General features: G+C 40.9%; 1 protein-coding gene across 1 annotated transcript in view; it reads right to left on the bottom strand.

Annotated features, from left to right (window-relative positions):
• The window catches only part of sorcs2 (sortilin-related VPS10 domain containing receptor 2), a 235,647-nt gene that overhangs the window by 96,915 nt on the left and 117,086 nt on the right, over positions 1 to 21,646 (bottom strand). The window contains exon 3 of the mRNA XM_088348692.1: positions 5,031 to 5,130. Coding sequence (XP_088204818.1) covers positions 5,031 to 5,130 — 100 coding nt within the window. The remainder of the gene's footprint in view (positions 1 to 5,030; positions 5,131 to 21,646) is intronic.

The raw sequence follows: 21,646 nt of genomic DNA, 5'->3' as shown, positions 1-21,646 counted from the left end.
TGATAACGCTTAAAAGTTTTTTCTCTTTTTGAAAAAAATGCCAAAGTCCCTTCGTCAGTATAGAGGCAGAGAGGGATGAAGTTTCGTGTAATCAGGTCACCGGAAATATAGGACGCTGAAAAGTTCTTGCAAAGGTCATGCATGGTTCATGCATGGGTTTGGTGTTCTTGCAATAAAATGTTATTTTGCAAGCAAAGCACCCTTGTGTTAATGGAAAGCACTGTTTACATATTGGAGGTTTCACAAATGCAAATTAAAAAATAAGAAAACAAAATTACAGAAGTGAAGGTTTGACTTGAAATACATCATTTAACAAAAAAAAAAGTTTTCATGGGGGTATTTTCAAGAAACTGTTTTTTACTATATTATGGTTAAAGCTAAAAACAAACTTTTTTTCCAAATGAATGAAGAGTGCTTTCTTTTGATATGTCCTATGTCTATTTAGGTAGGCCTGAAAAAATGTGTCCAAATGGAAAAAATTGACAGGCACCGGTTCTTCTCATTTGAGAGAAACGTGTAGCAGTGAATGAGTAAATAACTATTGATTCATTGTCATTATCATCATTATTATTGATCCCACCAACACTAACAATGTATTTAAGCTGGGTTCAACTCAAGGAACAACTCATGTGTAGCGCTGATCAAAATAACATTTTTTAACGTTGATTTTGGTCGCTATCTTGCTGCTTCTCTAGTTTTGTTGAAACTACTTCAGGCGATCGGACAACTGTATGCCAAAGCCAACATTGCGGTACTGATCAATGGTACCATTGGAGCGTGGTTTCTCTCTCCAACTTTATTCAACATATACCTGGAGAGGGTCATGTCTGAAGCTCTGGAGTACCATGAAGGTTGTCAGTATTGGGGGACACAACATCACTAACCTCAGTTTTGCTGACGATATTGCCAGATTGGTCTCCTGCCAACAGGAACTCAGAGATCCTGTCGATTGCCTGGACGATGTATCAAGCCAGTATGGGATCAAAATCAGCTCAGAAAAAAAATCAAAAGTAATGACCAACAATCATCAAGGTATCACCACAAACATCACAACCACAGAGAGCTAGAAACCGTCACCAAATTTAAATATCTTGGAGCTGTTATATCAGATGAGGGGTCAGAACCAGATAGATAGATAGATAGATACTTTATTCCTCCCCACAGGGAAATTCACATTTCCAGCAGCATCCCTGTGCTGAGAAGCAATACAATAATAAAGCAAAAAGAATACAATATACAAATACCCAGTGTGACGTGCAAATGCCCACTGTAGCGTGTTCTATCGAGTATCTAGATAGTGCTACACAGAATACATATTGCAATAAAATTCGGTAATATGCAATGTAGGGGGAGTGGTTTAATGTGGGCCTTTACTCTGCCGGGTGGAGTTAAAGAGCCTCATGGCATGAGGAAGAAAAGATCTCTTCAGTCGGTCCGTGGTACAAGACAGTGACAGCAGTCTGTCGCTGAAGCTGCTCTTCTGTCTGGATATAATGCTGTGTAGTGGGCAGACATCTACGGATGGACAAAGGGTGAGTGACAGCACTGAGCTTAAATAGGAGGGAAGCCAATCAGTCAACGAGCCGCAGCTGGCCAGAAATCATGGTCAGGACAGCTCAAACCCCAGGGGGACTTGTCGGACTTAAACCCATCTGGAGGGACAAGAACATAGCAGTGAAATCAAAGACTCAGGCAAGCGCTGGTTACTTCCATCTTTACGCTTGCGAGACATGGACTCTGGTAGCAAAAACTGGAAAGGAAAATCCAGGCCATTGCTAGGCGTTGCTACAGGAAACTTCTAGGCATCAGCTACTTCGCCCAGGTGACAAACGAAACAGTATCCAACACCATCAGAGAGTACATTGGACCCCACAAAGAATTGTTGTCAACTGTGCAGAGACAGAAACTTGAGTGGGCTAAGTCCAAGAGGGCAGGAGGAGAGGAAGACCCAAAAAGAACTTGGCTAACAACATTAGGATATGGACTTGTGCCAATTTTGCCATGACCCAAAAACAGATCAAGGACCGTCAACAGTGGAGGAGACTGTCCAGAGTTGCGTCTTCATTTGTGCTCCGACCACCCATGCAGTCAAGGGATCTGAGAACGTGAACCGTTATCTTGCTGCTTGCACATACTTTGTGCTTTTTTGAGGTGGCTGGTATAAACTGATATGAATTCCGCAGTTCAGCCTCAACAATGCACTGGCAGCTTGGCTACGTCACGCTTGTTTACAAGCATGGAAAAGGGTCTAAAAGATGAGAACCTTTGTAGCTTTTTATCTCTGGCTGGGTCGAGGAAAAATTCTGACGAGTACCCGTTTGCGTATGGACTCTGTCCAGCTTTTGACTTCAGACTTGACTGCCATTTTCTACTGGCAATCCTGGTTTGCCATCCATCAAGCACACAATTGGACAGATTAACAAAGCGCTCTTTCTCTCAGTCGATGCATAGCGAAGCAATTACGCGTGAGTTAAGTCTTCCCTCCAGTGTGAGCCATCGCAACTTGTCCATTGATCCACCGGACGGATGCAGGTCAAGCTTATTAACGCTCCAGTGGGCTTCCATTTTTGAAATCAAAGCCAGGTTAAAGATACTATGTCATCAATCTGCACATTGTATACAAAGTCCTGCATCAACCTGAAAGCTGCCACAACAAATAAGGGATGAATACATAGTGGCAACTGTGTCATATACAGTGTTGAGAGTAACATGTTACAAAGGAACATATTCTCTTTTTTCTGTAACGCGTTATGAGTAAAAATTTGTAACTCATCTGGAGTTACATCATGGGGCATTACTCTGCTATTTTTGAAAAGCAGATCACAGATGACATTATTTTCTGTTCTGCTTCGATCCTGAAGTAGCATAGGACCTATCTGTTAAGTAAAAGTACGTTTCGATAATGAGGAAGACGCCCTTGATGGCAAAAATTATGAGGAGGAAGTTAAAGACGATCTACAGTGAACCTCACAATTACGGGACGCTTTCTTTTGACAGATACGTTTGAATCATTGCGAGCGTGATCCTACTAGCGTGTTGGTACCTTTCAAAGGCACGGTTTGGGATGAAAGTTATATTTTTATTATTAAAGCTTTGAAAACTCTCTCGGTGTACCGTCTTTCTCCGTAAATATGTGTAACCATGTATAATATGTATTTGCAACTGTATATTTTTGTATTGTATTTATTTTAGAGATTTATTATGTTATGTGTTCTACGGGCCCAAAAAAAAAGAACGGGTGGAGCAAACGCGGGCTGATGGGAATCGGGGTAAAGCTGAGTTACCGGTAGATCTGTCTGTTGTCGCAGCGGACAATAGTGGATATATATTTTTCCCACCTTTAACTTTGGAAATAAACATTTTGTTTCCTTGGATTACTTTCAACGGGACCCGGACTTTACAAGTCTGCATCATACCTTAATTACGGGTATCATTTTCTATTTACGGCGCCGACTGCAGTTCTAGGAGTATGCACTGATTGCTGTTAAGATTGTCGAGAAGGGTTGTTCAAACCTCACATTGTTTTTTTGCTGTTATAAGTGTCAATAAATTTGTTCAAACAAAGAAAAAGATTGTGTCGATAGGAGGTTTGGAGGCTAGGACCTTGACTAAGTTTCTTGGCTGAGAGCAAGTGTCTTGACCTATTGGCTTTATAGTGTACTGTGATTTGCAGAAGAATGGATAATTGACAAAGAATATAGAACAAATAATCTCTGCCATATCACAATCGTGGAGCTCACACCCTGGTCTGGGTTAAACTTGTGCTTGTGTCATAAGTTTCAACGTGGGCGCGCGCGTCTTATAGACAGGTGCGGCTTGTGTAAGAACAAAAGTGAAAAATAACTAAAAAGTGGTGGGTGCGGCTTATAATCAGGTGCGCTCTATAGTCCGGAGTTTACGCTAGTTATTTTCAGAGTAAAGACCTACTTTTGCGAAATAGTAATGTAAAGGGGGGGGGGTTAGCAAATTATTATCAAATGAAGTAACTAACAACTGTAACTAATAAGCACAATACTGATAAATAATAATTGTACAGTAGGTTTTTGTGGTAACACACAACAATGCAATGCATGCCTTTGACTTTGTCCTCACCTCCTGAGAACATCGTCCTGTTTGACACCAAGACGTGACAGTTTCATCGATTAGCCGTCAATGGAGCTCACACCTCAGCCTCACGCATGATTTATTTTTCCTAGGACCTCATGTTGAAGGAATCGGTCCGATTTGGTCGCATTTAATGTGGTGGACTCGCATTAAGGCTGCACGATTTTGGGAAAAAAAAAATAATTCACACCCGTATTGATATTTTCGAAGAAAAGTGCCATTCCGTGCTTGTTTTGTTTGTGTAAATATTATCGCAATTTAGACGTTTTTTTGTCTTAAGTTCTTGGAATGAGTAAGTTATGATGGTGTTGTTAGGACAACTCCCCAAATGTACAATTTATTTTATTAAAGAGATAGTGTGTATTATTTAGCGTTTCTTATTGTAAAAGAAAACCTTAATTCATTAAATCAGTGTTTCTCAACTGGTGGGATGCGGACCTGTTTTGAGTGGTAGAATAATGTTAAGAAAAGAAAAAAAAATATCAGAGGATCAATTACACTCCTTAACAGTAGATGGCGATAATGATCAAAAACATGCAAAGTTCTGCCATTAATTTCTACAAACCCAGTTTCGTGTTACAGCTAATGTGGAAATAAGTACTGCTTAATTTTTCTCCAAAGTACAAAGTTTTTCAGTATTCACCTATTGATAATCTTGAATAATTGGGCTTTGTGCTTTTTTTAAATAGTTTTTTTAAGTTTGTGGGTAATAACTACAAAAAAACTGGAATTTTTCACCAAAAGTCTATGGTCAGGGTTTAGTAAGTGAGGCTTTTTTGCTAAAAGTACATCATTTGACCAATAATGATGTCGTTTTGTGCAAAAAAAATGAACATCCAAGTAGAAGATGTTTGACCCATTCCAGAAAATCAATTCAAGTGAGTAACGATTGTCCGGATTGGGGACGACAGGTTTCAAGCTCCTACCTTCTTTTTGTTGGTAGGGCAGATGTAGAAGCTGCTAACCACCACGGTTGTCCCCGGCATCAGGTTGATTTTTGTGTAGGTGGTGCCGTAGTCTGTGGACCTGAAACGCAAGTAAATTCAATTAATTCACCTGTGTGGTATTATTGTAATCGGTATATATGTGTGTATCTTGGTCACAATTGTGTGAGTTTTCCAGTTATATATTCAAATGTAGTTAGTGACTTATTTACTTCTTGTTTTATTCAGTTGTGTCCAAAATGTATTAATTCATTTAGTTTTTATACAGTTTATATAGTTTCTACATTGTTCTACTGTCATGAACCGTAACAGGAGAAGAACCCAAATGCGTGACGTTTCTCACACAAGCCTTTTATTTTACGAGAAATGGGGCATCATGCACGTGATGCAGCATTCTGGCGTGGAATGACAGGAAGCCAGAGGCCGACGAGATCGGTACCAATTGCCCGAGCAGATATCGGACAGATGGGGTCAATACCGGACAGGCGGGATTGATATCAAAACAGGATATCGAAATTAGACAGGACAAACTAGACGGGAGCGAAAACTGGAGGTGATAATAAAGAGAACAAAAATAGAGGGGAACAGTACCGGACAGGAAACGCAGGCAGGAAACCGGACAGAGTCAAAACCCACGTCTTGCGGGGCAGAGGTCTGTTGACGGACTAACAAAGGGTGAGTGAGAGCACTGAGCTTAAATAGAAGACTAGCTGCAGCTGGCGCCACACGGCAGAGGGCAATTCGGCGCCATGGCAACCGTGACACTAACCCAGGGGTTTCAAACTTAATTGCGGCCCACATGATGATAGTTTCAGGCCCCTGCCTTAATATGAACGTTTATGGGACAGTATGTATTATTTAGCACCCCCTAGTGGTAGGAAAAAATCATTAGACAAAACAATATTGATTGAAAGCAAAAATACACAAACTATGATAAAAAGATGCATTTTTAAAATGGTCATAGGGGAGATATCTTTTTGACAGAGGCTAGTTGTCATCCATCTTTCTGCTAACCCAAAAAAAATGTAAATTTAAAAAAAAAATGGCAAGAGGCAAAACAATGAGAAGAAAACTTCAGTTTGGACACTTTTAATCTCAGTAGTCTGTAATTGTCGTTGTGCTTCTTTTCTTACATTTTTTGCTCTTTACTTTTCTGTTACTTCTTTTTATTTTTTTTCCCTTTTTTCCTTCTTTTAATTTTCCTTTTAATATTTTTCTACTTTTTAATTTTTTTATACCTTTTCCCCTTTTCTTTTTTTGAGCTTTTTGTTCTTTTTTTCCGTTTTTCTTTCTCCGCAAAAGCCAGGGGAAAAAAAATAAAATGAGAGAGAAAATGGTCACTTTGAGTCTTTGTTAATTGTTTTCTTTTGTAGCACTCGTTTTCAGTTGCAGTAAATAATACAGTGACATCTAGTGGTCAAATATTAGACAAGGTCCCTGTATTTGCAGTCCATGCAAGTTATGGACTCCTTTATTATTTTTACGTTTTTCTCATTTTTATTTTATTTTTTTTTGTCCAGCCTCACCAAACCAAAGCTCCGTCGGCCCCCATGACAGTGAGTTTGAGATCCTTGTTTCAAGTGGTCTTCTGATTTACTTTTGGCCAGGGAAGTCTCATCAAGTCACCTGCAGGATTCAGTTGGACAATGGACTTGAGTGAAACTGGGATAAAGGGAATTTCCCACTGCATTATATTAAGTTTTTGCCATGTCCCCGCCTTTTATTCATATGTCAAAAATATTGATGTGAAACCATCACAGCATAGTTTTGTACTCACAAGCCCAGAATATTCTGTTTGTTTGTGTTTTATCATGATAACAAGTCCAAACAGGGCTGCTTAACTCCAGCACTTGTTAACAATCACAGCATAGTTTTGTACTCACAAGCCCAGAATATTCTGTTTGTTTGTGTTTTATCGTGATAACAAATCTAAACTGAACTGCTTAACTCCAGCGCTTGTAAAGAAAACACATGGGGGTTGGGTGGGGGTCAGAGTCATCGTACTTCATCACCCATTGACAAAGTGCGAAGTCAAAAATCGATTGGTCACGAATGACTTTAAAAAATACCATTCCTGGGACATAGAACAAATGTTGTCGTTTGAGACATTGGTGTTCAAGGCCGCCAACCCTTTGTTCATTACATCCGATGGGCTCATACGAGAAATTGGGATTACTGTGGATTACTTCCAACAGAGGAATCGATAGGAGAATGTGAGTGGATTAGTATTTTCGAGCAGCCATCCAAAGCCTGCAGGCGACTGCTAGGTAGAGGCTTTGATGAAATAAAATAAGGAGCCGGTGTATTAAAGAAGAGATTCCACATGCCGAATCGGCAATGGCTCAACAGGGCGCGTTGCCTTATCTTATTCACCTTTGCGAACAATTATGGCTTTTAATCTCTGGCTGTTTGGCAATTTTAGCCATTAGGGAGCTTCAATGTAGTCATTTCCTCTAATAATATGTCATAATGAGGTAATGACAAAGTGAATGAGTCATTTGGGATTGTCAGCCCCTCAAATGAGGGTGATTTAGAGGCATAGGGCCTACTATTATGGTAATGATAGGGAACATTCCATAAAAACAGTAATAATAATGACTATGCCTCGGTTGGGTTCTTTTTCAAGATGGTAATCTGCATGTAAGGATGATCTCGCATCAAAAATAGTCAAAGTATTCATAAGAGTATCAACTGAAAAGGACCAAAAGTTACGTCCGAGTAGAGGTGCAACAACTCATCTATTAATTAACAATGGAAAGATGGATGGATGCATAAATGAATAGATAGGTGGATATATGAATGGACAGGATAATAGATAGGTAAATCAATACATGGATAGCTGGGCAGATGGGAAGATGGGCAGATGGATGGATGGATGAATTTATATGAATAAAAGGATAGATAGATAGATAGATAGATAGATAGATAGATAGATAGATAGATAGATAGATAGATAGATAGATAGATAGATAGATAGATAGATAGATAGATAGATAGATAGATAGATAGATAGATAGATAGATAGATAGATAGATAGATAGATAGATAGATAGATAGATAGATAGATAGATGAATGGACAGAATGATAGATAGGTAAATCCATACATGGATAACTGGGTAGATGGGAAGATGGGCAAATGGATGGATGGATAAATGAATAAAAGAATAGAAGGAAATATGAATGATGCAAAGATGGATAAATGGATGGATGGATAAATGTTTAGAAGGATGGACAGAATGATAGATAGGTAAATGGAAAAATGGATAGCTAGGCAGATGGGCACATTGGAGGATGGGCAGATGAATACATGGATGGATGGGTGAATGGATTGATGGATAAAGTAGAACATTCATAAAATTGACATAAGTTGAAATTCTAAAATGTGATAAAACATAGAAATCAAAAATTAAATGAAAAATAAACAAAAACATGAATTCACGCATGAATACATTTCGCAAATGAATAAAAACAATGAAAAAATAACGAAATGTAAAACAGAAAAAACAAAAAAATGACAAAAATCAACAAATTAACAATGACTAAAATAACACAACGTTCGAAAATAATTATGACCGAACAGTACGATTTTCCCCCGGTTTTTGTTTTTTTCCCGGTACCCGCAGCAGCAAGATAGCGAGCAATCACAGTATGCCAGCTCCATTTAGATGAGACTCATGTAAAATAAATGCAAATTTCTCAACCAATGAGTTTTAAAAAAAATTCTATACGTTTGTTTAAAACAAATGTGTGGGTGTTATTTTTAGCATTCGTTTCAAAATCCAGAGAAAGACAATTCTATTTGATTGATTAATAAACACATGAACACATGAATTGAATAACAGATTTGTCACTTACAGCCATTAAAACATGCCCCCGTTTTTTTGAAAGGACCTTCCTTTGAAAGCGCTCGAAATCCAAAAATATTATACGCGACTGCGGTAGGTACAAACACACCCCGAGCTTGCCATGAGGCCTCCATTTTTGTGTCATCATCCCGTTCAGGAATGTTTCTTCAAGAGCGTTAAAAGAATGATAAAATCGGAGAAAAAAACGAAAAGTTGTTGCCGGCCCCGGTGCCTGAGTCGCCCAGGGCTAAAGCCTTCTTCCCTTTTACTCAAGAAAGAACGTGAAAAATGGAAACACTTTTGCACTTTTATATGAAATTGCACATTCCTTTTTTTTTTCTTGATTTTTTTTACTCAACTCACCTAAAAGCAGTAAAATGAACAAGTAAGTCAGTAGTTACTATGTGTTAAACGGATTCAAAATCAGTTATCACCGTTGGAGCATTTTACACAGGAAGTCCTTTTGTGTCAGTGGGTGTCAGTGGCTCAGGAGGTAGAGCGCTCGTCTTGGGATCAAGAGATCGCAGTTCGAATCCCGGCTCCTCCGTGTTACATGTCGTAGTGTCCTTGGGTAAGACACTGAACCCCTAATACCCCCAATAAGCAGGTTAGCGCCTTACATGGCTGCACAGCCACTATTGGGAAATGTGAAGCACACTGTAAAGCGCTTTGGGAAGTCTTGACTTGAAAAGCGCTATATAAATGTAGATCATTTCATTTCAGTATGATCAAGAGTTTTAATAAATATGTGCTAATGGCTCACAGCAAGCAAAGTCAGGATCAAAACAGGTCGTAGCCGGAGACAGATTGTAGCAAAAACGGGACAGGTGGGAGTCAGGGTTGAAAAAGGCTTGCCTAGTATACACTGAGGTTTGCAGATGGACTGACAACATGGGACTGACAGGACTGGGTTCAAATAGAGACAGGGAGCCAATAAGAACCCGCAGCGGTTGGAGCCAAATGAGCGGGCACTTGTGATTTCCATCAGTAATATTGACAATTAGGACATGTGATTTTTGAATTTTGTGTAAATCACAAATATATTTGCAGATCTGAACAATATATATACATATATATATATATATATATATATATATATATATATATATATATATATATATATATATATATATGTATACCGGAGCCATATCCCCCTAATGGGAGGTGGCTAGTGTCAAGAACCCATACCTGACTCTTTCTGGGAGATTGATACAGAGGAGGGGGTTCCCAGCCCCCTCGCTCAGCCCAAGTGATGTGTTGGGAGTCATTAGGTGACCAAACCCCCCAATACCAACCCCTAATGCCGAGCGCCAAGCAGGGAGGCAATGAGTACCAATGTTGTAAGTCTTAGGTATGACTCGGACTCGACCCAGGCTTGAACTAGCAACCTCCCAGTCTCGGAGCGGGCGCCCCCAAGGCCACCGAGCTGAACAATATACATATGAATATTTTTGAAAAAAATATCCCTGTATAGTTGTTGGATAAAATGACAGTAATATGTAGCTGCAGGAAGTTCGATTTACCACTGGGAAATGCTACCGTTGTTTTGTGCATGACCGATAATAAATGTACCTAATTGATTTGTAATCTTTGTACTTATTCACATTTCACAATGCCGTGGTTAGGTAATGCACCTGTCAAGATGACGCTCTACAAGACCATGCCTTACAAACTTATGCCAACTGCCGTGAAAAATGCAATGGCAAAGCGAAGCCAACAGAGAGGAGTGTCTGCGTCGTTTTTAAGCAGTCCTGTTGTGAAACATGGCAACAGTTTCAAGCATTTACAAGCCCTTCACCCAAAATTCAAGTGCTCTTTAATCATTGAAAACTGTCATGATTACTGATGCGAGGCACCTGCCTGGGACTCTGATTGGCTCCCTGTCACTTTTTGAATCCCTTTCTGTCACTGGTTGTCAGTCTGTCCAATGGATTTAAAACAAAAAGGAACAATTTTTGTCAAAGAAAAACGACCCAATTTTAAAGTAAGTACAATAACGTATCTGAATTTTTTTGTTATGTTAAAGAAAAAGACCCTTTTTGAGTAGATGCGTTCTATATGAAATGACGTGATTTTGCGTTTATGTTTTTATTATTGTTATTATTACAACATGACTCAATTGTTTGTCATACACTACTCATATTTTTTGGTCCAAATCACCCAAGAAAGTTATAATCCATTTTTGAACCAATTTGTGGTACAGTATTTGTGACTCAACTGTTCTTGGAGTGTACTGAAGGCGAATGCCCTTGGGCTCAATCCCAATACTTCAACTCCCTTCAATTTTACCCCTTAATCTAGCAAAGTGAGGAAAATGTCTGAAACCTGTGCAAAGTATAAAATCAAGAATAGGACACAAGCCAAATTTCACAAAGTAAGGTCAGGAGCGCCTTAGCTTTTCCCTAAATGTTCTGGAAGCAATCATGGGAGAAAATGAACCAATTATAAGTGTTTAGTTTGTGTTGCGTTATGGAATGTACATTTCTACAGAGGGCGATGCGAGACAAAGAAAACCATAGTTGTTGTCGGTAAAGCGAGGAAGAATAGACAAGAGTGAAGCACAGTACCACAACATGTGCAAAATGTTCTAGCAGCGATAACGGAGTTTGAATCAGTTTAACACAACGGAACTATTGACCGATAATAAGCACCTGCTTTGGGTTATTTAAACGTAACCATTGGGTCCGTACCTTTGATTTCATGATTAAATACATTTTCAAATTGTGGATTTTCTAATCCACATATAATCGAATGAATTGAATGAATTGCCCAGCCCTGGTGAATAATCAATAGCACATCAACTATCAGCTTACATGGCTTTTTCTCCCACTTTGACCATGTCAATTGGGTTCAAGCTAATTTCCGGACAAGTAGTATGTGCATAGCAATCCATTAAAGCCATTAGCAAGGAGCAGTACCTGTCAGCGAGTTTTTAGGCCCAGACGTGTCAGTGGGTCAAAGGTGGGCTGCGGGGATTCTCGCAGCAGAACAATTTCAAGACTCATAAATAAATCACTGACTGCTGCTTCTTTGATCGATGCACGGGCTGAGCATCAGGAAGAATTTGCAGAACCTTTTGTGTACAACTGGAATGCTGTGATCTCACATTTGGAGCAGCAGACTGCGTGTTTGTAAAGAAAATTGCAAATGAGGCTTGTTCGAGTGACCGGCCGACTTAAATTACGATCAATGCCAATAAAGTTCAACATTCCATCAGAAGCTGCTAGTGTCCCTCTAAAGCAGGGGTAGGGAACCTTTTTGACTCAAAGAGCCATAAAAGCAAAATATATTAATTTTATTTTGGGAAAGAGCCACACCATATATTATGAGACAAATTTACTAAATTGCTGAATCCACGCCCCGGACAAAAGCTTAGTCTTCAGCACATTTATTTTTGATGATTTGATAAAAATTATGAAAAGAGAATAATACCAGAGCCCCTGTCCCAAAATCAACAAACATACCACGATAAACTTGTCTCTCTCTTGCAATTATTCAAGATCGGTTAAACTCATTTTGACCCTTTTTTTTTCATACATATTGGTTTCAAAACCAGATGCAAGCAGTTATTTTGTAAAAACGTCAAGACATTCTGAGAACAGGGAGCCTGATGTGCTTACCTTTGGCGCAGACAGAGTAGGGCAAGAGATGGGAGGGAGTGCTTGCACTTTTTGCATAGCTCCACCCATCCCTCCCACTCACCCAATCAAATAACTTTAAGTTCTCTTCCGGTGTTTTGGCATATTTACAGTTTGTTCTGTGGATTCATCATCAGGTATCTGAACACTGAACACAGATTATATAGTGAGCTTTTGTATAAAGGATTCTTTAGCGTTGTACAGCCAAAACGATTTTTTTTTTTTTTTTTTTTTTTTTTTTTTTTTTGGTGTGACACCTTGACTGTAAATTTTAGTGAAAAATGTGCCCTATATATTCTGCGAGGTACTGCTTTACATTCCAGCTTGGTTTGGCTGTTTGTATCTGAGCATGGTTTAATGGCTCAAGTTTTGAACGAGATGGAGAAAATTTGTCTCTGAGCCATAAGTACTCATAGAAAGAGCCATAGGTTCTAAAGCAGGCATGAAAAACTAATGCCTGCATGCCCTATCCGGCCTGCCATAAATTTTCTAAGTTTGTCAAAAAAAAAGAAGCGAGTCACTACGTTGTTTCGACCAGAAGTTATTAAACGTTTTAAACAAAATACAAACAAACTGCTCTCTCCAGCCACTAAAGGCCAGTGTTGACTTTGGTGAGTTGGTTCAGGTGTAAAGCTGCATTTACTCAACTGCTAAAATTAACACATTAACCATTTCAATTAAAACATAAAAATCTGTTTTACCCATTTTTTGTGAATGAATGTGTTATGTTTTTATAAAAGTCCTTGTCAGTGTAAGTTAGGAAAATACAGTAATTAACATCAATGCGTCATATCAGCTTTGTGAATGTGTATGTGTGTCCTGTGTCAGGGACAAGCACCTACTTATTCTACCCGCGTGATTAGCATTGAGTGTATTTCCTGGACGATTAAAACACCTAAAACACCCGATTCGGCCACAAATTTGAAATTGCGCCTCATAACCCGATGAGCCTTATATACTCCAGAATACGGCGGATTATATTGAAAATGCATACAGTAATCAAAGGTATGCATACACATACAAGATTTTACGCTAATACTGTACTCTAGCAATTTCAGTTTTTATTGCACAATCATTGTTTAACATCGTTGACCCTAAATTGCAAAACCTTGTATACAACGGGAATCAAACCCAAGTAGTGATGGTGAGGGTGCCACTAAATCAGTGGCGGCACGAATGAAGTACAACAAGGCATTAGACCTTATCTTATTATCAGACTGCATTTTACTCTCAGTGTCAGGAACACTGATTTGCATAGTGCCTTCTGATAGGTTAAAACATATCTCAATTTTTTTTGCCGAAATACTTTAGAGAATGGAAGTCTCTTAACAAATTACTATGCAAGCGCTTTTACATACACATACATATTAAACCGAAAGCGTGATTGACGCATGGGTGAAGCATGGGAGAGACTACTTATCCTATCAGAATGCACTATGCAAATCAGTGTTGAGGCACCGTTAAAATAGTGGGATAATGTGATGAGCTCTAATGCCATTTCAAATGTCATCTGTACCATTGTTTTCCTAATGGTAATATGTCAGTGCTCTCACTGCTGCAATTTGGGTTTGAATTCCACTGCATGCAATGTTTTATAATTACCGTAAATTCCGGACTATAAGGCGCACCTGATTATAAGCCGCACCCACCGCATTTCGGGAGGAAAACCGACTTAGTACATACACAAACTGCACCAGTATATTAGCCGCATGCGCCCACATCAAATAATGGATGTTTTTTGAATGAACTAATCTGCCGACGGGGGGATTTTGTATAAGTTTATTGATATATATTATTTATCAATCGTCCACTATCTATTATTAGTCAATTCATGATACATTTCAATGCCAATAGGCCGAGATACTTGCTCCAAGTCAAGGAACTGAGTCAAGGTCCTAGCCAAAGGGCCAAGAAACCATCAGTGCTACTGCATCATTCCCGGTGGTACTGCGAAACTGGGCCGATACATGGAGTGAACAGAGCAAGCTACTTATCATTTGATGCAGACCTGCAGAGTGGGGGTACCCGTTGAAAGTAATCCAAGGAAAAAAAAGTGTATATTACCAAAGGTAAGGGTGGGAAAAATATATATCCACTATTGTCTCCTGCGTTCACAAACACTCACCTTTACCCGTCCCCAGTTCCCATCAGCCCGCGTTTGCTCCGCCCCTTCTTTCTTATTCGCTCGTGAAAATCAGCATAAGTGTCTTATAGTCCGGAATTTAAGGTATATTAATAATAAAACATTCTACTTTAAAGAGCCTATGAGGACACCAAAGGTCACTGTACATAGAGTACCAAACAATAATAAAGCAAGAATAAAACAAGCAAGTAATAAATAGCAAATGAAAACACAATAGAGTTAAAAGGGGGTGGTATTTTGCACTACCGCATATTGCACTAATACGATCCCAAAACTGTATGTAACACCCTACATGCCCACACTTTCTTGTGAAAATTGTGTAAATTATAACTTTTACTTCTTTGTTCCTTTATCTTCTTTGTTTTTTTGTATCCTTACTGTAAAATGTGAAACTGGAGTGTCACGTTCAATTTCGTTGTCACAATATGTTCAACCTGATTTGTAACAATGATAATAAAGGTATATTCTATATTCTGTGAGAAAAGATGATCATGAAAAAGCAAGTCTGAAGAGGTGCGTTTTGAGTCCAGATTTGAAGGTGGACAGGGTGGAGGTCAGGCGGCAATGAGTTCCAGAGCCAGGGGGCCACTTATCTTAATCAATTGATAAGGAAGAATAAAACACTGGTGCATTCACATGCACAAAGTTGCAAAAGGCGACGGTAAAGTGGCATCAAAGAGGGGAATTATTTCAACAACTCAATGCCCTCGATATTAGTGGGACTTCCGTGACAAGCGATGGCGGTGTCGGGAACGGGAAAAAACGGGTCAGCCGGGGTAGAAGAGCAAGAACGTGGAAACAAGTCGAAAGCCAGGAGAGGAGAGTAGACGTGGTCGAGATCAAAAAACGGATTGTTATTTGGGACGGGAGAATAGACGTGGTCGAGATCAAAACAGGTCGTAATTCGTGACGGGAGAGCAGACATGGTCGAGATCAAACAGATCGTAGCGGGAGAAAAACAGGAGCAAAAACACAGGACAGGCGAAAAAGGGCTTGCCGTGTAAAATCGGAGATAGCAAAAAACACAGGACAGGCGAAAGAGGGCTTGCCGTGTAAAAACGGAGATTCACAGAAACACAGGACAGGCGAAAGAGGGCTTGCCGTGTAAAAACGGAGATTCGCAGACGGACCGACAAAAGAGGACTAACAGGACAGAGTTTAAATACTGACAGTGAGCCAATCTGTCAACCAAGCTGCAGCTGGTGCCACACGGGCGGGGCCAATTGGTCGCCATGGCAACCGTGACAAAAGCTGGCGCCACACGGGCGGGGGCCAATTGAGCGCCATGGCAACCGTGACATGTGCACCTTAAAATCCGGTGTGCCTTATAGCGCAGAAAATCGGGTACTCATTTGTATTGAAAAAAATAATCCCCAAAAAGGATTCCATCAGGATCTACACCGAATCATACCACACTACATCAAGCACCGAAACCCATCAGGCCCACTCGGGTTCCGAACCACCCACCGTAGCCGATTGGCCGTCATTAACCCCCCTTTCGGCTCTGCCGACTATATGCAAATAAGCCAATTAACTACCGGTTCGGCGGGAAAAAACACAGCGGCGACCACCTGCGAGTGTCAGAACCCGTGCGAGGAAGATGTTCACGATCCCCGCGGGAGGGAATGGACGCATATAGGAAAGTAACAAGCACACATGCCTGAGAATATAATTGTCATTTACATGTTGCAACATTTCAAATCCGGCCAAGAATACATTAAAATTCATGACGGCCTTTCTAACAGGCCAGGGGTTGGGAACCTTTTTCACCCAAGGAGCCATGAAATCATAATATTTCGATGGTTTTTGGGAGAGAGAGCTCCACCACATGTTTTCTTACAAAGTTCCAGAAACCGCCAAACCTGCTCTCCACACAAAACCTAATTCTTGAGCGCCATTTATTGCACTGTGTAATGTTCGATGAGTTGATATTATTGTTTAATACATTTTCATACCGGGCAGCACGGCGGCGCAGTGGTTAGCGCATGTGCGGGACAGTTCATGTCTTGGGAACCTCCTGCGTGGGTTCAAATCCAGCTCCAGACTTCCTGTGCGGAGTTTGTATGTTCTCCCCGTGCTTGCGTGGGTTTCCTCCGGGCACTCCGGTTTCCTCCCACATTCCCCAAAAAAAACATGCATTTCAGGTGAATTGGCCGGTCCAAATTGTCCCTAGGTGTGAATGAGCGAGTAAGTTGTCTGTCCCTGTGTGCCCTGCGATTGGCTGGCAACCAGTTCAGGGTGTCCCCTGCCCACTGCCCGATGATTGCTGGGATGGGCTCCAGCACCCCCGCGACCCTACTGAGGATAAGCGGTGTAGCTAATGAGATGAGATGAGATGAGACATTTTCATACCCACATACAAATAAATGGACCACTTAAAATATGTCCTTCTTCTAGAGTTACTTAAGTGTTGAGGCTCGTTTTGACCGTCATGCCTTAAAAATATGTGCGAGCTTCCTGAGGTTGCTGATCGAATCTCAGGGGGCAGAGCATTCCACAGCACCGGGGTCCGAATGGAGAACTCTCGAACCTGCGGATCTCTTCTTGGCTCTTGGGATCACTAGTAGACCAGCATTTTCAGAGCGAAGTATCCATGTATGAAAGATATGAGGGAGCAAGTCCATGCATGATTTTGTAGACTACCAACAGAATCTTAAATCACATCTTAAGCTAACAGGGAGACGGAAAAGAAGAAAGAAAGAAAAAAAATAAAGAAATAGAAATACAGCTACAGTGTCTTTACGAGTGCCTCCTGGTTTGGTGGCATCGAGTGGACCTATGTAAAAATGCAGCTCGTTTCTATCTTGTGCTGCCTGTTTGACGCACCTTCCGTATCTTATTTCCACACGAATATGTTGTAAAGACATCAAGCGTCTCCAGAGTTGAGATGGAGTTCTGTAACAGTACCAAACATTTAAGCTTTTTGGGGAAGCTTATACATTTTCCAGTTGGGACACTGACACTGGTAAAAAAATAACCATGTTTAGACATGTCAGGTTTCCTCAAAGGAACCAGGAACGAAGACGGGACCCAATTGCGTTCGTTTTACTCAGTATTTATTAAGAAGATGAACAGGACTCCACAATCCGATGATTGTCGTTCACGGGTAGCAGATAGCAGGAACGCGGAAGTGGCACTCCCGTGTCGAGCGAGAAAACAAGTCGATGGCCAGGGCGGAGGAGCAAAGGCAGTAACGAGTCCAGAAAAGAGGTCGGCAACAGGTATCAGACAGGAAACAGGACAGGATAGACTCGGAAAGTACAAAAGCTTGCCTAGCGGGGAGCATAGATTCGCAGACGATCCGACGAGCTCTTGCTGGAAGACGGGAGTTTAAAAAGAGTCCAACAGCCAATCAGAGTCCGTGGCTGTTGGCGCCAACAGGGCAGCCGCAGGTGCCCCGCATCAGTAATGACACAAAATTAGAATACTCTTTATTTTCTGACGTTGTGTTTTGATGGCCAGTGTACTTGGCACAGGATAGGGTGCTTCATTTAATCATTCTCAACCAACCCTTGGGGTTATATGGCAGGGATTGAGCTCAATCTGGAATAACACACACAAAAGCACATACACAATGGTTGTTGTGGACACATGAGCCGAGATAAAGAGATGAGGATCAAACAGAGCATTCGTTCGTTTTGATCAGCGCGAAGCTTTTTGGCTGTCGATTTGGTCCCGCTAAGAGACGGGATAACGAAGAGCATCGCATTTAAAATCAAAATGGTTGAGTAACACTCCTGGGCGGCAGTCACCAAACTACTCTAAGTCCAGCCAACGGAATCAAGACGATGCTGAGAGAAGCATGAGAAAAAAACAAGCCACTTATAGTCAAACGAGGATCTGCAGTCTTTAATATGTCCACTAGATGTCGCCCAAGTTACAAGCCACTCCACCCATTGTAGCTGTATATGCTGACTACTGTTTATCAAACAGAGACATTTGTGCTAATGCCCGTTCAGATGTTATTCAATGTAAAACACAAGTTTTTGTTTCAGGCAATACAATTGCGGGCAGCACGGCGGCACAGTGGTTAGCCTATGTGCGGCACAGTTCATGTCTTGGGAACCTCCTGCGTGTGTTCAAATCCAGCTCCAGACTTCCTATGCGGAGTTTGTATGTTCTCCCCGTGCTTGCGTGGGTTTCCTCCGGGCACTCTGGTTTCCTCCCACATTCCAAAAACATGCATTTCAGGTGAATTGGCCAGTCTAAATTGTCCCTAGGTGTGAATGAGCGAGTGAGTTGTCTGTCCCCGTGTGCCCTGCGATTGGCTGGCAACCAGTTCAGGGTGTCCCCTGCCCACAGCCCGATGGTTGCTGGGATGGGCTCCAGCACCCCCGCGACCCTACTGAGGATAAGCGGTGTAGCTAATGACACATGACATGGCAATACGATTGCACTCACCTGGATCATGTAGTTAAATTTCGATGGTCAAAATATAGTTTTAGCAAATAATCGATTGACCAATGACATTGAAGAGGCGAGTTTATCCTTTTTCTAATCTGGTCTAGATCTCTTAGATCACCACAAATATTTTTAGACCATTATATCAGGAATACGGATGAAAACCATTTTAGTTATTCTGAACGGTTGGCTACAGACAACTTTAAGTAAATTATCTTATTCTTTATTTTTGATGGTTCAATATTTTTATTTTAGTAATCATATACAGAACAAACTTGAATGGAAAACAAAACAAAACAAGAAAGAGAAAAAACAAAAAGAAAGATAGAAGTTGGGATCGTGACTAGCAGCATTGATATAGAAAACAATGTTCTCTTAATTAATACTGTAAATAGAACACAAGGAGATTGGGAGTTTGTGTTATTTGATAGAATTCCCTTTAAAATTATACCAATCAATACCTCGCACCATGAGATGGACTTTGGTTCTGGCTCGATGAATCCTCATGGCTGGACACCAGGTGAGGACGAGGACCATGTGATGCAATGTGGCAAAGCCGTGGTTGGCTACTGGTGGCTGGAGGCTTACTTTGAGTTCACTGGCTGGGTCAGACCGCCTTGGCCACTTGCTCGATCAGGCTTGGACACTGGCAAAGACGGACCACTCTGGCATGCTTGTCGGCCATTTCAGCTCTCTTTTGTACTCTTTGCCTGTTAAGCTGGGCCTCTTGACCACAAGACCTCTGTCTGCTTGCTGGCTTCTTTCAAACTGTTTTTGTCCCTGGCTAAGATGGGCATATCTTGCCTCTGCTGGATCAAAATAACTGAGTTTTGGGTGCCGGGCGTCACTCTCCCGGACCCGGTCAGCTTCCTGGGTGTGGGGGCTCTCACCCCTGGGGACAGCCCCAGGGTAACAAAACCCCCTACGCCCAGTTGCCACTAGCTAATGCAATCTGACACAGTTTAATCATTTTCTGGTAAATTTGTGTGATAAGTTTGGCCTGTGCGCTATTTCAGCCCAACTGTTTAATCATTGTATTCCAGCTTGAGGAGAGGGGGAGATAAATGAAAGGTAAGGGGGTGGAGGTGAAAAAAAGGGGGCGGGGGCAGATACGGTTTACTGAAAGAACAATACTGTCCCAAAGTTGAGTCCTTTACACCCACAACAACTATATTTTTCATTAAGCTCATGGTCAATATTCAAATAGCCGGCCACATTCTTCTTTATACATTTATTTAATATCAATTTTATTCATCAATTCATCATTCATGCATGTTCTCCCCGTGCTTGCGTGGGTTTCCTCCGGGGACTCCGGTTTCCTCCCACATTCCAAAAACATGCATGTCAGGTTCATTGGCCAGTCCAAATTGTCCCTAGGTATGAATGAGCGAGCGAATTGTCTGTCCCAGAGTGCCCTGCGACCGGCTGGCAACCAGTTCAGGGTGTCCCCTGACCACTGCCCGAAGATAGCTGGGATGGGCTCCAGCACCCCCGCGGCCCTACTGAGGATAAGCGGTCCAGATAATGGATAATGGATTTATTCATCAAGGTATTAGATTTGATGCAGTAAAACACATCTGAAGTTTTAAAATGCAAATGATCAAATTTAGTGCTTGTCGTTAATTAGGGTTTTTTATTTGTAAATGAATATATTTTCTTTTCATCTTATGCGTGTTTCCAAAACAATTGGATGAAACGGTGCCTTAATCATCAAATTGACAACAAAACACCAAAATGGTTTGGCACATGTTATCTATTATCCTCATGTGTTTGTGAGGTATCGGGTTTAAGACAATCCATTGGCAAATACAAAAAAAATAATGCATCTTTCATCTGGGTTTTATCTTCTGAAAATCACATCTATTGAAAATTGTTAGTTCATTTCAGCATAGCAAGCTTTATGGTAGAGCACATAACAGTTTTCGATACACGTGATATTTGGAAGATTACTTTTTTGAATCGCTAGTTTATCAAAATAAAAGAAACTAATTTACGTGTCAGTTGCAGTGTTCTCGTTTGCCCGCGTCCCTGCATCCTAGACGCATCATTTTTGCTGGGGACGCATCAGGTCAAATCAACGTGCGTCCTCGGGACGCATCGTTTTTGACACCAAATTGTCATTTGCCCGATTACTTTATTTTTTTTTTAATAAAGATTTACAGCACTCCAAACTTTTCGTCAGGCAGGTCCGCCATCCGCCATTGTTGTTTTGGTCTCGCGCCGATCTCGGCAAACGAGATCTGGTTGCTTTGAGATGACGTCATTGTTGTGGCGGTTGTCGAGTGAAAGAGAAGTATGTCTCCGAAAAAACAGTTGGTATTAGGTGCAAATCAACAAAAAATTGGTAATTTCTTCAGTGTAGGTAATAAGTCGAAACATAACACAGAAAGTGGTAACAACGACAAAAATTCCGGCACGAAAAAACGGCGGAGACATTTTTCAGAAGACAAGTGTTTTCAAGCGAACGATTCGACAAAAGAAGTTAAACAAAAGAATACTAGCAAGAAAAGGACTTTTCTGCGAAAATGGACTAAATTATACTCCTGGTTACGCTATGAGGAGGATGATAA

The sequence above is a fragment of the Urocampus carinirostris genome, chromosome 11 (genome assembly GCF_059441175.1).
Source record: "Urocampus carinirostris isolate Australia breed hairy pipefish chromosome 11, RoL_Ucar_1.0, whole genome shotgun sequence".
NCBI lineage: Eukaryota > Metazoa > Chordata > Actinopteri > Syngnathiformes > Syngnathidae > Urocampus > Urocampus carinirostris.
This window is presented reverse-complemented; position numbering and strand designations above follow the sequence as displayed.